The 16236-nt window shown below is 39.9% G+C and overlaps 1 protein-coding gene across 2 annotated transcripts in view; it reads left to right on the top strand.

Moving 5' to 3' along the window:
* The first annotated feature begins 1394 nt into the window (after positions 1-1394).
* The window catches only part of ascc3 (activating signal cointegrator 1 complex subunit 3), a 55412-nt gene continuing 40570 nt past the window's right edge, over positions 1395-16236 (top strand). For both annotated transcript variants that reach the window (XM_054781636.1, XM_054781637.1), the window contains exons 1-9: positions 1395-1478; positions 1746-1895; positions 3047-3203; positions 4176-4744; positions 7071-7197; positions 7749-7950; positions 8411-8546; positions 9039-9164; positions 15039-15242. In XM_054781636.1, coding sequence (XP_054637611.1) covers positions 1806-1895; positions 3047-3203; positions 4176-4744; positions 7071-7197; positions 7749-7950; positions 8411-8546; positions 9039-9164; positions 15039-15242 — 1611 coding nt within the window. In that variant the 5' untranslated portion in view covers positions 1395-1478; positions 1746-1805. The remainder of the gene's footprint in view (positions 1479-1745; positions 1896-3046; positions 3204-4175; positions 4745-7070; positions 7198-7748; positions 7951-8410; positions 8547-9038; positions 9165-15038; positions 15243-16236) is intronic.

Raw genomic sequence — 16236 nt, 5'->3', positions numbered from 1 at the left:
GTACTTTTCAAAAATAAAAACACTTTCTTGTTTCTTTACTTTATTTGCCTTTTATTTAACCTACAAATGTGTCAGATCATTTTGCCTGACCCTGTACAGTAGAGAGCACCCCAGCTGGTGACTCCATAGTTCCACTGGGAGACTTCAACGTCCATGTAGGCAATTACAGTGTGACCTGGAAGAGCGTGATTGGGAGGAACGGCCTCCCCGATCTGAGTTCCTCAAGGCTCTGGATGTATTGCGTGGAAGTCGGGAGCAGTACCTCTTCAATGGCCACCCTTTTCAAGAACGGTGATCAGAGGGTGTGTTCCAACAATAGGGGGATCACACTCCTCAGCCTCCCCGGGAAAGTCTATTCCAGGGTGCTAGAGAGAATTATTTTATTTTCAAGATTAATAGAGGCCTCTAGACCTGAGATAACACCGATACGGTCACCTTTACACTCGTATTTCCCAATAAAGTAGACATAATAAGAGTAACTAAGACACTTAAGACATAACATAACACTCATCCTATGTGTTGCTTTAAATGTGTTCCGGTGTTAGAAGTTCGAGTGGCAGACAGACAGGAAGTGACGTCGGGGGTTCAGGGTTGAGTTTCAGCTTGGCCTGGGTTATGGCCGCAACAGTGGCCTATTAGGAATTATTGTATTGTGCCTGTTGTGAGATTCAAATCAGCCATAATAGCCTGTTGTTCTGGCAATCAAGTCCGGTGCTTATGCGACTCACCGAACATTACAGTCACATTACTGACGCCTCGTGACCAATGTGCATCTTTAAACTGCCTTATGTTTGTATTTTAGTTCAATTATGCATTTTTATGCTTGAAAATGTAAACTTAATTTAGGCAAAAAATACATAACATTTGCTAAATATGCATATTTTTTATTAATAATAGGCCGTGTTCAACTATGAAACAGCATGATTATTAATTCATTTATTTTGTTAAAACTGTGATAGAGTAAAGCCTCGAAAGGCTGGGATTACTGTACACGTGTGTGTGAATATGCTGCTGTGACACCTTAATTCTGTCTATATGATATGCAGATTAAGATTAAGCGCTACTTTTTATATGGTAACATTGATTAAAAACAGAACTTGTGTGCTATTTGTCTGCTCTTGCAATCGGCTAGTTACTGATATCACACCTATGTATAAATAGACGGCATTTATGCATTTAATATTTTTTATCATATTGTTATAAGCTTTTTTTCCAATTTTACATTCTTACACCTCATGCTTTCCCACTTCATATTTTGTGACGGTTTAAGCAGGTTTCAACAGACAGCGAACGTCTGATGACGTAATATATGGTGGCGTATGGGTAATGTAGTCTCTTTTGTTATTTCCCATAAACAAATCGAGATTGTAAAAACTACAAAACCCACACCTTGTAGGGGCGTGCAACTTTTGTTGACATGTTGCCGTGCGGAAGCAACTAGTAAACGTGACGGCCCATGGCGGAATGTGTTTCGTAAGGTATATGTCTGGATTTTTAAACATGAACGTGATGAATAAACGTTTGCTGTCACCATAGTGTTTAATGGATAACTTATAGTGAAGCACAGCGAATAAATGGTTCGGAAGCTAACGTTAGCGTGTGACGAATGTTAGTAGTGCACTAGTGACAGTTTTAAGCATACTTCAGATGTGTTTGTTTCGAACAATGTCTCTCCGAATCCATGAAATCATATTTTCAGAGTGCCACGCGAACGGTAAAATGACTGTACACTTTGTTCTGTTTAGTTTTGTCTGTATAGGACACATTGTGGAAAATCACTATTTGGAAGACATTAGCGGAGAATAATGTCACCTCCGAGGTTGACTGGAGCTTTACGCTCCTTCTCTAATGTCACCCGGAAAGAGGATTTCAATGAGAAGCTCTGCGATCTTAAGGTAAGTGGACCATTAAAACATTCTCGTAGCTTTTATAGCTTGCTGTCTAAGTTTCATTTTGAGCTCACTGAGTAAGTTTCATTTTGAGCTCACTGAGTAAGTTTCATTTTAAGACAACTGAGTAAGTTTCATGGCGATGCTGTAAGGGTGCGTTCACACCTGTTTGGTCCGGTTAAATAGGACTAGTCCCGTTAAAACGGACTAGTCCGTTTGCTTTGCTAGTCCTGTTCGTTTGGACAAGAGTGGACGCAGGCCAGGACCAAACAGGACCATACCAAACCAGGCGATGCATATAGCAACACTCAACAGAAAGCTGATTTGAAAATCATCAAAACAATTACAGCTAAATATACTGTAATCCCAGAAGCATAAATACAGTTAAACATAACTGGCTTCAACATTAGAAAAGCAGTCTCCTAGCAGAACCTTTTTGTCGTTTTATATATAATTCATGTCCTCTTTGTTATATCTCAGCTGATAAAAATTCTGCCGTAAAAAGGAACGTCCTACAAGTGTATGTGACCCAGAAGACATCATGACGTTTTGTGTGAGTGAGGTTGACAATGTATAGGTCACAAACGCCAGTCGAGGTGCGACATTATTTGGATGTCCATATTTTTTCCAAAAAGCTATTTCACTGATGTTTTTTTTTTTAAGTTTTTTTTTTTTTTTTTTTTTTTTTACAATTATTTAGTTGCACCTCTATTCTTTGTGTCCCTTAGTGGTAGAAACTCTGAAACTGGAATAAAAGATCCATTAAATCTAAATTGTGAGTGACTGAGAAGTCTAAACATCTAATCAGAACCCCTGATATCACTTTAAGAGCACAATCATAGCAGGTCATTTGTATTGTGCTTGGGCAGGCAAGTCAGGAGTGTTTGACCCAGCCCCAGCATAGTTGGAAGAGGTCAGCTTGGGCCTTGCGTGATTATTCATGCACAAGAACCACCACAACCGCTCAACCCAGACATGCTGTTTAATCAATTCAATCGTTCCTCCTGCCATTTATTAATGATAAACGTTGCTTAAACAATGGCACTTGAACATGCGGACGTGCTCGTGGCTCATGAGCATTTGAAGAATTGATTTTTTTTTTTTGTGGACTGCAACAGTACCATTATTTTAAAATGTAATTCTATTCTTCCCTTGAGACTAAACGTCTGAAAAAACAGGAGCTGTTTGCGAGAGAAGGGCTCACATGGCAAAAATTGTTCCGCTTCTGCAGTGACCACCAGGACAAAGACAAAGTGAAGCAGCATGCTGTCCATCAAGAATTAAAGAGCCTTCTTCTCACAGCCAAACAGATAGGTAATCAACTCCTGAGCATGCCTTGGATCTGAATTGTTTTCTATTTTGCTTAGTCAATTAAACATTGTTTTAACTCTTTGGCTTCATATAATGTCTTCTGTGTTACTGAATCGTACTGGAGGCAACCTGGGGCATTAGATGGATCCATGGTCATTCGTTCGCTGCCGCCGTGGAGATTTTTTGTATAATGAACCCAGCTGTGTGTGTGGATTGGTATTTATGTATCAGTATAGTGATTTTGTGTGAGTGTGACCTTTAGTAAATGGACAAGGAAAGGATATGTTTTATAGGAAAGAGATCCTGAAATGACTTCTGTTGAAATCTGGCGTTATATGCAGTATAAAGGAAACACTGCAGCGGCACGTTGGCGGACAATTATTTGGACTGCCACAAATAGATTTGGCACTTCCTGTTCGCCCTCGCTCATAAACACGTTATAATGCACCTGGTCTGCCAGAGAATAAGATATGTAATCTTTAGATACTCTTTTTCATAAAAGCAGCTCACTACATACAGTATCTATTGAAGAGATGCTTGGCGACTCTGACATGAAAGCACATATTGCTACGCTAAACATGCAGCGAGTGCTGCTGTGGGCCCCTCCCACATGTAAAAGCGCTCACAGGCGGGTCCGTCTTATTTGTGACATTAAAAATAAACTACAAAAAGAAGCGACAAGAGTTCATTTTCATGCTTTTCATGATCATTTACTCACTTTTTGCAAACGCGTCATGACCGATTATGCAAATTTTGCCGATTGCACAATTATGATGTCAACCTCCCCCCACAGCCCAGTACCGCCACAAATAGATTGCGGTTCTGTGGGAAGCACTGATGCATAAACTACCAGTATGGCGGAATCTCTTGGACAGTTATTTATAAGGAAGCTGAAAAATAAAGTGTGTGATGTTTGTGAGATGGAAATTGCAATATTTTGTGTAACGTTGTGTGAAAGTCCTTTCTGTTTCACAGTGGGAACTGAAAATGGTCAGGAGGCAATCGAACACGCTGCTGTCTTTCTGTTTGAGACCTTCCAAAAGAAAGACCATGTGGGCACAGAGGAGACCCGGGCCATTAAACAGATGTTTGGCCCTTTTCCTTCATCTGCCGCTGAAATGTCCTGCACCTGTGTGGCGCGGTTGATGGCTTCTCTTGAGGAGTCCAGAGTTGTGGAGTTCATCCAATCCCATTGCTCCCGTCAGAATCCTCAACAAGGCTCCACCTTTGGACGCAACATTACCTTCTCCCATGATTGTTATACACTGGAACCGCTGGAAGAAATGCCCTGCTTCAGCATCGAAGATCAGAAAGTGAGCTTGGACTTTGCTAACTTCCTAAACAACCAGCAAAGTGAGAGGAATGCCGTTAACGAGGGAGAGATGTTCTCAGGAAGATCTTCTGTGTGTGGAACTGTTCTAAGGACAGAAGTGGAGAAGTATCTGAATGGAGGAAATATGATATCATCTTGCCCAGAGGATTTGTGCTCCTCCCTTTTTGAGATGTTGGCGTCCAATAAAAGCAATGATGAGCTGCAGAATGAGGTACGTGTTTTGGGAAAAACATAGTGATTAATTGTGCTTCATTTATATTTTATGTTTGTTCTTAGCACCACATGCCAGTATGTCAAATCAATGTCTATTAGTGTGCATTATGGTAGTTATTCTTTTTTCAATGTCAATTAAGGATGGCCTGTGAATGAAAAGTATACATTAACATTGTCACCGAATAACTGCTTCAAACTACCGGTAGTTGATATTGCTCCCTGCTGAGCGTGGCCTAGAGCAAGGTAACCATCCCAGCCTCAGCTCAAGGGACACAGCAGCCCTTCACTCTCACAACTCTTCTTGCATTCCTGCATGTGTGTGGTCTGATTGTGTGGAGTGTTAGCTGGATTTCTCCTTGAGGGATTATAATCACTATTTTAAATAAATGAAAAGTAATAATAAAGAATGCACTTAGGGGTGGGCTGACAGTAGCACTTTGAGGCCTGAGAGATGAAGTTTAGTTAGTATTGCCATACAGTGGTCATTCCTATTTCATTAAATTCTGTTGTCCATGCAATATCATACCACACATGATAATACTGGTATATTTTTCACCTCTGACATTCCTCTGACATATATGAATAGCCTATAAAATACACTCACAAATAATTGAAGTCAAAACCCACAGCATGCTTGCTCACTTGGGCGTACATTCACACACATGTCATGTAGTCAATGCGAGTGGTCCTCCCATTGTATGCGACACAGAGAGCAGGGGAGAATTGGAAATGCGTGGCCGTGTAGAGACTGAATTTACACTAAATTCCATAAGGCTATTTCATTTATTCTGTAAAAGGACAATGTTTAGACCTTTTTTTTTTTTTGGAAAGGTATCCTTAATTGACTTCTGTTGCAATCTGGTTGGGGGGGGGGGGGGGGGGCACCCCAAATATAATGGTGGGTAAACACTCTGAACTACTTACGGTTTTAACACACTAAAAATGTTCAGTAGTTAAGCGAACTTCTGAATCAAGTGGTCCATCACTGCGATGTATTACCCGCTGCAAAAATTCAGGATTTATAGTATAAAGTTTATACCAGAAGCCCTGAATTCAAGCCAGTGTCTTTGTGTCTTTCCTCTTTATACTGTAGTACCTCTCACACTGAGATCCAGCTAAACTGGCAAAGAGACACAGCAGTAGAGGCAGCGTTTATTCACCTTTGTCCTTCATATTGAACCCAGCGTAGCGGAACATTCCTGTGAATGTGTGCGCATTTACACACACGATGCGGTTTCTTGGGGTCTGATACGTAATTAGAATTGTGGTACTACTTGTCCAGCAGCGACAATTGCTTTTAACACAGCAGTGCAGGAAGAGGTGAGTCTCGATCCCAGCAAGGCGGAATACCTTTTCACACTGCTGTGAGCCTGGGTTCACAGCATTGATAAATACGCCTTACTAACGGCACATAAATGCTTTAGTCGCAAGAAAGTTGCATCGAAGCCTGAAAAACTGTGCAGTAGCCTACTTGCTGTGGTCATACTGTAACTCTTGTCAGAATAATGACTTGTCAGGATGGCGAGAGACACAACCTATTATTGGCATTAGCAGTCAGCACTGTAGAAAACTATAGGCACCACAAAATACACTGTTCAGTAAGAAACAAGCATTAGCCATGTTTTTTCTGAACCACCAGGACTGCTACTAAACAGTAAGAGCTACTGCAACCTACCCGAATTGCATTTGTCACTACAATACAGTATCTTTTGTCTTGCAATAACTTAACTATATTGTATAGGGGCAAAGCCACATTTCCGAGTCGCATTCGTACATAGGCAACACAGGCGGGCGGGGCTGCACTGCTGTTGTCGCCTATGCTCTCCGATATATACTCTGTTGCCTAAAGCCTCGCATTTTTGTCTGCTTTTAGGCAGACTGTCCCTTACTTGAAATATGTACAGTGTGGGATATGGGACATTACGGAGGGTTTTTCACCAGCCTGGACAGGCACGCTCTTGCACACACACAGTGCAAAATGCACTGCAAAACCACCAGTACATAAGGTGGATTGCCAGTGCAGGGTGGACCACACGGTACCCGATTTTACCGTGCCCTAGTATTTACCTACAGTACATCTCTTAACCAACAATATGTGTCATTTGCCGGCACTGAAAATACTTAATCATAGATCGTGATCGTGAATCATATCACTTGTCTATTGTATGTATCTATTGTATATATCTATATGTCTATCTTTGTCTATTTATGTCAGCGTGCATACTCAAGTTTTATATGTATTTTTTTTATATACTGCTCTCATTGATGACTGTTTTTTGCTTCCAGTCACTAATTTTTCCCTTTCTGTCCTTGTCTCCTTCTAGTTATTTGAGCTGCTTGGCCCAGAAGGTCTAGAAATGATCTCCACGCTCTTGCAGCAAAGAACAGCCATCGTTGATTCCCTGCTAAACATGCCACAGCTTGCTCAGCCACAATCAGGTTATTTACATGGTAACACAAACACTTTTTCTTCCGTCCATGCAAACGTTATTTAAATCAAATTTTAAATTACTTTGAACTTGCAAAGGTGTTTAGGAAACCTCCTGGCAATACTCTGAAGAGCTGAAATGACTCTCTGTTTGTTTGTTAAAATACCATGTTTGGAGCAGCAACCAGAAAGGGTTCACATTTCCTTCAACAAGAAATAACATTTCTTTCATTTGAATCAGAAGTCCAAGGCTTAGTTATCTGCTGCTCCTTGTTGCACTTTGCTGGATATTTTCCCAACTCTGTTATTATGATTCTAAGAGTAGTACTGTCTGTTACAAGCGGATAGTCCGCTAACAAAAAATAAACATTGTCTGTGCATAGGCAATGTGCCTGAAAGTATTACAAACAATCGAACTATGAATATTTTCAGAAATATTGTCATATATTTTTGTTCATCTGAAAATGTTAGCACTGGCAGATGAGCAGTGAGACACAACACGACAGACAAAACTGCAGGCTCTCCATATTATCAGAATGTGTCCGATAATATCAGCCTTGCACTCCTTCTGCAGATGCTGTCCGAAAAATCAGCGACGATGTTTCAAGGCCCACCTATGGCTGCCAAGTGACCATTCAGTCTGAACAAGAAAAACACTTGATGAAGATATTCCGCAGGGAGGAGAAGAGGGAGAGGAAGAGGGGAAAAGGAACTGATGATGTGGAATGCTCTGAAGCTCTCATGAACTTTGACCCTAAAGAGATGCGAGCCCAGCGGTACATTTCTGCTCTAGTCTTGCTCTTGGTCTTCTTTCTTTTCTCTTGAGTTGTCTTTCCTCTCCATTCTTCATTTCATGTGCTCTTATAAAAGCTGACAAGCTTCAGTATTTTTACAGGCTTGACAGAAATTGCATCCAGGACTTATTTTATAAATGGATTTACATTTTATTTGGAGTAATAAAAAGCTAAATATAAGGTTTAAAAAAAAATGCTAAAACATATTTAAAATGTGCTTCGTTTTAATAACAGATTAATATTTAGGCACACAGGATAATGTTACACATCAATGCCTTCTTCATGTAAATAAGCCATCATGCAAGCATGTGGATGAAGATGTTGTTTTGGATTGTCCTCCTCGCCCTTTCATGCCGAGATGTTCCTCATCAAATGCCTTAATATCATTTAATTACAGTTAGTTATGTAGAGCTTGTTAAGATGTGTTGTGTTTTTCATGCAGGGAGCAGGCTCTGTTGACGGCACGCCATGAACCTGTACTTGGCAGAGAGAGAGTGTATGAACGGATCAAATACCCAAATGTCTATGACAGCTATGCAGAGGCTACAAAGACGCCTGCCTTTGTGGGAGGTGCTAGGGTGAGCATTAATACATGTATTTGTGTATTTATCCATGAAATGGATACAAAAAACCAGGGTCGTACGTGAGGTTGTTTTTCACATTAGATTGATGTTTGTTTTTTGTCTCATTATTTAATAATCCATTCTTTTACTTGTGTCATTTTCCGCAAATACAAGCATGAGAGGCAGCATAAGAGCACAAGCATAAGTCACTGATTATGTACTATGGTTTTAAAGTGTTTGCACCAAAATACTTTTATCTTGTTTGAATATTTAATATGTCTAAGTTAGCAAAATAAGACATACATTTATATTACTTCTGACTTAAACAATCGATTGTCGTACCTCAATGTAAAAGCAAAGCAATAATGAGAAACTTTACTATTGTCGGAACATTTGTGCCAATATGTGTACTGCTTACATGGGGGTTTTGGTGTGTTCCTTCTCATTTTGTAGTTTGTAGTGTAAAACAAATCACCATTGACCATGCATTTTGTGTGTTGCATCCAGATGCTGCTTCCTGAGGGAATCCGCAGAAATAATAATAAAATGTATGAAGAGGTGGAGATCCCACCCAATGAGCCCTTACCTATTGGCTTTGAAGAAAAACCCATCTACATCTCTGAACTGGATGAGGTAAGAGACATGGAAATCTTTTACATTTGGTCTTAGTAAGTATGAGATTTATTCCTGCTGATTGTACATAGTTTAGCTACTCAGCTTTGTTTCATCATTTTCCATGTTAGCTACTTGATTAATCTCCTCTCATCCCTAATTGTAAACTAGGACTTCACATACAAGTGTGAAAACACAGGACGAACCACAATAGATGTGTTACATCTTTCATGTCACTCGCTTCTCTCCTCTTTCATCTGTCTCTGTTGTATTTAGAGTTTCAATGCTTAGCGTCAATGCACAGATTTGATTGGCTGAGTGGGATCATTTCCTGAGCTGATAAAGCAGTACCGTAAAATCTAAATTACATGATCCGGTCAAAATAGAAGCGCCCCTTCAAAACTTAAAATACTAATTGACCTACAGGTCCAGGTCCTTATTGGATGGCGTCTGAGCCTGGACTTGGACCGCGGTCTACCAGTTAGTATCATAAATTCCGGTGTATAAGCTGCATCCACTAAATTTAAAAGAAAAAACAGATTTGTTCTTATATAAGCCGCACCGGCGTATAAGCCGCATGCGTCCACATCATACAGTGGTATATTGTGGCGCTCATGAGGACCACTCAGCTCTTTATTTGACAGGAGCCAATCATGAGCAATGAATAAACTCAAGATGAGCTTGTCAAACCGTTGGAAATTGCAAGAGGTCATTACTCAATATAACAGTTTGACTCACGGTTACTGTTATGTTGTTCTACTGGTATACTGTATGTACTGACCTCCACTGATTTCCAGGGGGTTGACAAGCTTGTTGAGGCTCCTGCCAAAGAAAGAGCCATCGTTTCCTCACTGACTTAAGAGCGGTACAGTGTTTAAACAATTAGTAGTAGCTCTAAAGTAAAGGAGATGCCTCATAAATTAGCCGCACCACTGTATAAGCCGCAGGGTTTAGGAAAAAAGTAGCGGCTTACACACCAGAATTTAGGGTAATCCCAGCTCTAAACCCTATAAAATGCCTCTAAATACAGTTTTACACAAACAAATACACAAATACAGTATAAAGTAGTGTACTTACAAAACATACAGTTACACGATATCACATCTTGTCACAGCATCTTCCTGCTGGAAAATCATGAGTAAATTGACTTGTAAAACAGTGCCCTCTGCTGGATTCGTAGCTGCAACACTCCTGCAGGTAGCGCCATGAAACCACGTTCTATTGAAGTTACTGTTCAAAAATGAATTATTTACAGTTGAAAGCAGAGAAAAGTTTGAGAATATGCAGGGCCCCGAATGCCGAACAACGAAAAGGCGAGCATCGACTATTTAGCAGTAATCTGGCTGCCGCAGGTAAACATGCTGAGAGTTGGGAGTGGCCAATTGCACCTCCTTTGACCGTAAATAGTGAACATCTACGATACCTGACAAAGCTGAAAACGACCCTGATTCAAAAGCTGCAAAGTCAGCTATAGGAAGCCAAATGCATCTGTTGTCATTGCAGACAGTGGTAGTGTATCAGTGAGCACAGGTGGACTGACAAGGAGTGGCTAAGAATTTGTAGGGCTGAAGTTGTTCTGCACAGTCATAACTAGAACACAGAAACAAAACATTCAAAATATAGATAGGACTTGAATGTCACAACTTCTGGACACTGCCCTGCATTTGTGTAATATTCTCCAGCATGGTATCTTGACAAATGGGTACTTATTGCACTGAAATGTGGATTTGCAATCATAACACATGAATGGGAAGTGGGCTAATGCAGTTCTGTAGCCAGAAGAACACAACTTGCACAACCAGATCTTTGGCAGGCAGCAGTCTGAAAACAGAAACAATAACATTTAAGAATGATAATCTACGATTGAATCATTTACTTTACTGTAGGCAATTCATATTACATGGATCAAATAATTATTATTTGAAGCTATTTACAGAGTATCTGGCAGAGCCTAAAACAATACTTCTTAAAACTGAACATCTGTTGACTTATCTCTGCGGCTTAGAAGAGAGTTGCTTGGCTTGGATATGCTCTTTCCATCAGCAAACCCTTTTTACTTACAATGCTGCACTATATTACACAGAAACAAACCATGACTCGTGTTCTCTCAAATCAGGTCACATGAATTAATTTAATCTATCAAAAAGGTAATAAAAAAAGGTCGACCATTTTATAATTTGAGTTGATAGTACTTAATGAATTAAGTTATGTTAACATAACATGGAAAAAACAAGTTACATACACTAAAACCAAAGAAAATACCTATTTCACTAAACATTTTTAAGGAACTTCCAAAAAGTTCCAAACTAAATTTAATTTGGCAGTGCTTATTCCAGGTAATTAAATTGAACCTTTGGTAATGTATATTAGGAGATGTGCCAGAGCTGTCAGCTGCATGCCAGGGAACCAGCCAGTCTGATTGACGTCTTTAATGACAAGGCCACACTTATCCTGGCCAAAGTTCCCTACTCAATTCAACATGCTAGAGGCAAATCCGTTCACACGTGTTGAAGAGGTATCCCTCAAGGATTCCCAGACATGATTTTCATCAGAGGTTCTGTGGTTATTGCAGGCACCTTTGGAACATTCTTGTAATTCAAGTGGATATAGAGCACAGTGGACTCTTAGCCCTTAATGTCTTTAAATGTGTATGACTAATTTATGGCGAGAGATCCTACGGTACCTAATTTTCGATGCAACACGAAAGCATCAATTCTGTATGTTTTGCTTTTTCCTTTTGTGTCGTGCATTTTGGGTGATGAGTGTCGTACATTTGAGTCACTGTTTGTGCAGATAATGAGCATGGGAGAGTGATGATGTATGCTGCTACATAAGATTAAGGATCTCTTCAGGGTGTCATCTTCATCATAGACACGGATTTTGATCAAAATTGGAGAAATGTGGAACAATTCATTTCAGTGCAGATTTTTTCCATGAATAAATGTGCAATTATGGTAAAAAAAATATGAGCTGAACAATTTGACATTTGAATGGATTGAATTGATTGAAAAATGCGGATGTAGTTAAGGGACATAAAAGGGCATTCACAAAAATAGGTCACCAGCAATAAGGGGTGAGTTGTCATCTCTCCATTCTCATTCATGTCAACTAAAGGTAGAATAACATTATTTTGGCTGGTAATGGATGGTATTTATGCAAAGTGTTTTTTGTCACAACGAACAGCATTTTACTGTCAAAAAGGGAGCACAGGCTTTGCCTGGTGCAGTGGATGGAGTATAAGAGTTGTAAAAGTAGATGCTGAATGATGCTGTATAGACAAAAGTATTTGGTTTAATGAATTATAATTGTTTTTTACAGCCATAATAGGTTCTACTCTCCAGGTAAGAGTTTCTATAAAAGTTTTGGACTGTGTCTGAGAGAATTTTCAATTATCCAATGAGCATTTGTGAGGTCTGATGTTGGCCCTGAGGGTTTGGTGATTCACCATCAAAATGTGTTTGGTGGGTTGAGGTCGCGAGGTCTTTGCAAGGTCTTTTATGTCAAACTCATCCAAGTATAATTTTGCGGACATAGTTTTGTGCACTGGGGCACAGTCAAAATAAGGCTTTGCTCAACCTGTTTTCACAGAGTGCTTGGTAGCTCCCATGTGGAGATAGATCTTCAGCCTCAAAGCGGAATGCGCCTGGTAACCAATTATTTTATTGGTGTACCCTTATTTCACTGTATAAAGTGCCCTCCACTGTATATTTCTTTATTTGGCTGTAGACTAAACACATTTGGGTTTGACATCAAAAGGTGAATATGAGACCAGTGAACCACATTTCAGCCTAAAAAATGCATCAGTCCATATACAGTCACTTTTGTGGCTCATCTCTGTACTTTGGCAAATTCCACCCTGACCTGAAAACCCCCCTGCGAAAGAAAGGGTTTGAAAAGTGACGCCTTCTGGGAAAGGAGAGCATTTCCAGCATGCCCTGCGTAGAGACCCAGGTGGATGCAGACAAGCTCTTCGGGACAAGCTTTTTTGGTGTATGTGTCGCCGAGGTGTGAGAGGCCAGACTGGAAGTGCTAAGCTTCTTGCTAATGAGTGGTTTGCCTCTTTTGGTGAAGCCATTGTACTTTTGTTCATAAAATCTTCTATGAACAGTAGATCGTGATAGCTTCACTCAACCCCTCTGTAGGTTGTTGAGGATGTCACCAACAGTTGTTTTAGGGTCTTTCTTTGCAGCTTTCACAATGTTTGTCATCAAATGGTGATGTTTCCCTTGGTCTACCTGTTTGATGTCAGTTACTTAGCACACCAATGGTTTATTTCTTCTTCAAGACATTCTGAGTGGTTGTACTGGCAATGACCAATGTTTGTGCAATGGTTCTGATTGATTTTCCATCTTCTCTCATATTCACAATTACTTGTTTTCAACCATAGAGAACTGTCTGGCGTTCATGTTGTTTTCACCTCTAAATACAGTCTACACCGGGAAAACCTATCGTACCCAATCTGAAACTGAGAGTAGACATTTAGTGCAATTTATTGATTGAATAAGCAATGTAATCGGACACATCTGGGCAACAACACACATCTGTCAGTCACATGTTTCAATACTTTTGCTACAATGAACAATGATTGGGTTCAAACATAAGGTTTTGTTTTCTAAACTGAAATGTTACTCTCTGGTCTCATATTCATCTTTTGATATAAAACCCAAATGTTTTCTTTCAGTCCATAGTAAAAATAATGAAATTTACTTCACTGTTCCAATACTACTGGAAGGCGCTGTAGCTCCTTGTTTTTGTTAACCATGCTGTTTCTGTGTTGCCCTTGGAAAAGAGATTTTAATCTCCAAAAGATTTTGAAAAAGTCCATGGTAAGTGAAAGGTCGATGAGTAATGAAACTCCTTGCTCCTTGCTTTGTCAGACTAGAGTAGATTGATATGGAACCTCTCCTGCCAAGCCATCTGAATTAGCCTCACTCAAGCAATGGGTCCATTCGTTAATTGTAGCCAGGGAAGTGCCTTACTCTTTTAAAGCACATGCACACAACACCCAATAAATAATTAGTAAGGCTTTGAAAGACAGATTGAAAAATGCGATGGTTGCCCTCATCTTCCATTTACCACTGTTGTCATTAATTGAAAGCTGTGATGGCTTTCTTGGTTTGGAAGCCTTTGTGTGACCCTTAATAGCTCGAATACACATTAAAAGTGGTGAATTTATTAAGAAGCTTTTAAATCAGTGAATTATGTACAAACTCTTCTTCACTCACCCTTGCATTAAAAGCCATTTTAATTAAGCCAAATAAATATGTGAAGTGTGTTTTGATTAGGGGCGAGTACCACTCTTGAGTTATTTTAATGGTTCACCTTTGGACAGAAATGTACACCACTTGCAGGTGCTGTAGCTGTAATACCTGCAACAGACTGTAATAAGATTCCAGACCAATGTAGTCTGAGAGATTAAACACCCTAAAACTACTATGGAAGCACTATCAGCTGGTGTGGGCAGGCACATTTATAGAACCGTCCCTCCCGCAATATACAGTATATGTTTTAACCAAGTCCCACTGGGGGTAACCCGGGGGGAGATTATGGATTCATAGTCATCAGTCCTTTGCCACTAAGTCACTGTAGTGGTAATGTAAGTGGGTGTATTAGTAAAAGAGAGTATTCATTAATATCCGATTGGTATCATCTTGACTGACAGCTGTGTGTGTGTGTGTGTGTGTGTGTGTGTGTATCAGACATATTCACAGTGTGTACACGAAACTCAACGATCAAAATATGTACACACAATTAGTTTCCCAATACAATATAATAGGATTAAGATCTGTACCCAAGATAATAACATTTTGCTATTAGTTTGGTAAGACTTTAATAATTAATACTACTTACTTACACATGTTTTCACTTAATGTGTGTGTGTGTGTGTGCTTTCAGATTGGACAGCTGGTTTTCAAAGGGATGAAGCGCCTTAACAGGATCCAGTCATTGGTGTTTGAGACAGCCTACAACACCAATGAAAACCTACTCATCTGCGCCCCAACTGGTGCCGGCAAGACTAACATCGCCATGCTAACTGTCTTGCACGAGATTCGCCAACACCTGCAGCCTGGTGGCGTCATCAAAAAGGATGAATTCAAGGTATGAGTCTAGAACACAATCTAAAGAAAATGCTTATTCTAAATACTTATACAAGGCAATACAAGCAAATAATTGTGCAAAAAAAATACATTTGTGTTCACGAGTTTTTGAATTTCTCACGTTGCAACTTGAGGAAGTCCATATAACTTTTCCGGATGGCAATTGCTGCTCACTAGTCACTTTTACTTGAAAATGACAGCCAGAATGAGTTTTTTTTTAGTAAGGCAGCAATGGGAAGATTTTTTTATTTTCAGGGAGGTAAAGACTTATCTCACGGTCCCTGTTCCTCTGCTCTCCCCATTTCATGGACAGCTGTTATGTGAGCAAAGCCCAGGTCGATGCTGGGTTTTCCAATATTCTTCCAGTTATATCCAATATCCAATTCTTCTATACAGTTTGCTGATTAGCATGTAACTGATTGAGGGGGGCGTGTCTCTATTCAGCTCTGGGTGGGGGCTGGAGCCACCCCTAGACCCCTGACCAATGGCAACAGAGTAAGCGTGATCAGGGAAGAAGGCTGCTGTATTGGGAGTTTTGGCTAAGAGGAGAATAATGCAGATTTCTATACATGGAGGGTGTCCATTGGATTGTATTGACTTAACAATGTAAAAACTGATCAAAGTGGGACGTAATTTTGGCACAGGGTGTTATTGGCATCAGTATTAGACGTGTATTTTGCGAGTAAATATAATTTTACCAATCATATCTGCATTTTATTTAAAGGAGGTGTGCTTGAGCATTTCTAATTAAAACTGCACATTTAGCAGCTTGGCAAAATGAAATGCTGCACGACAACAAAAACATATCTAATTGATGTTGCAGAAGCGAAACTTTTTTCCACTGGAGAGCATGCTTAGTTGAATCCTACTTCTTGAAAGCATACTAAAACTAAATCAGTTGAAGCGTTATCATAAAATACAGGTGGACTCTGAAGGAAGGCTGCATGAATTCAGAACTTTTATCAATCACTGGAACCTTACCATTTGAAGTACTG

Source organism: Dunckerocampus dactyliophorus, chromosome 7 (assembly GCF_027744805.1).
Source record: "Dunckerocampus dactyliophorus isolate RoL2022-P2 chromosome 7, RoL_Ddac_1.1, whole genome shotgun sequence".
Lineage (NCBI taxonomy): Eukaryota > Metazoa > Chordata > Actinopteri > Syngnathiformes > Syngnathidae > Dunckerocampus > Dunckerocampus dactyliophorus.
Note: the sequence above shows the minus strand (reverse complement) of the source record. Positions and strands in the feature narration are given on the sequence as shown.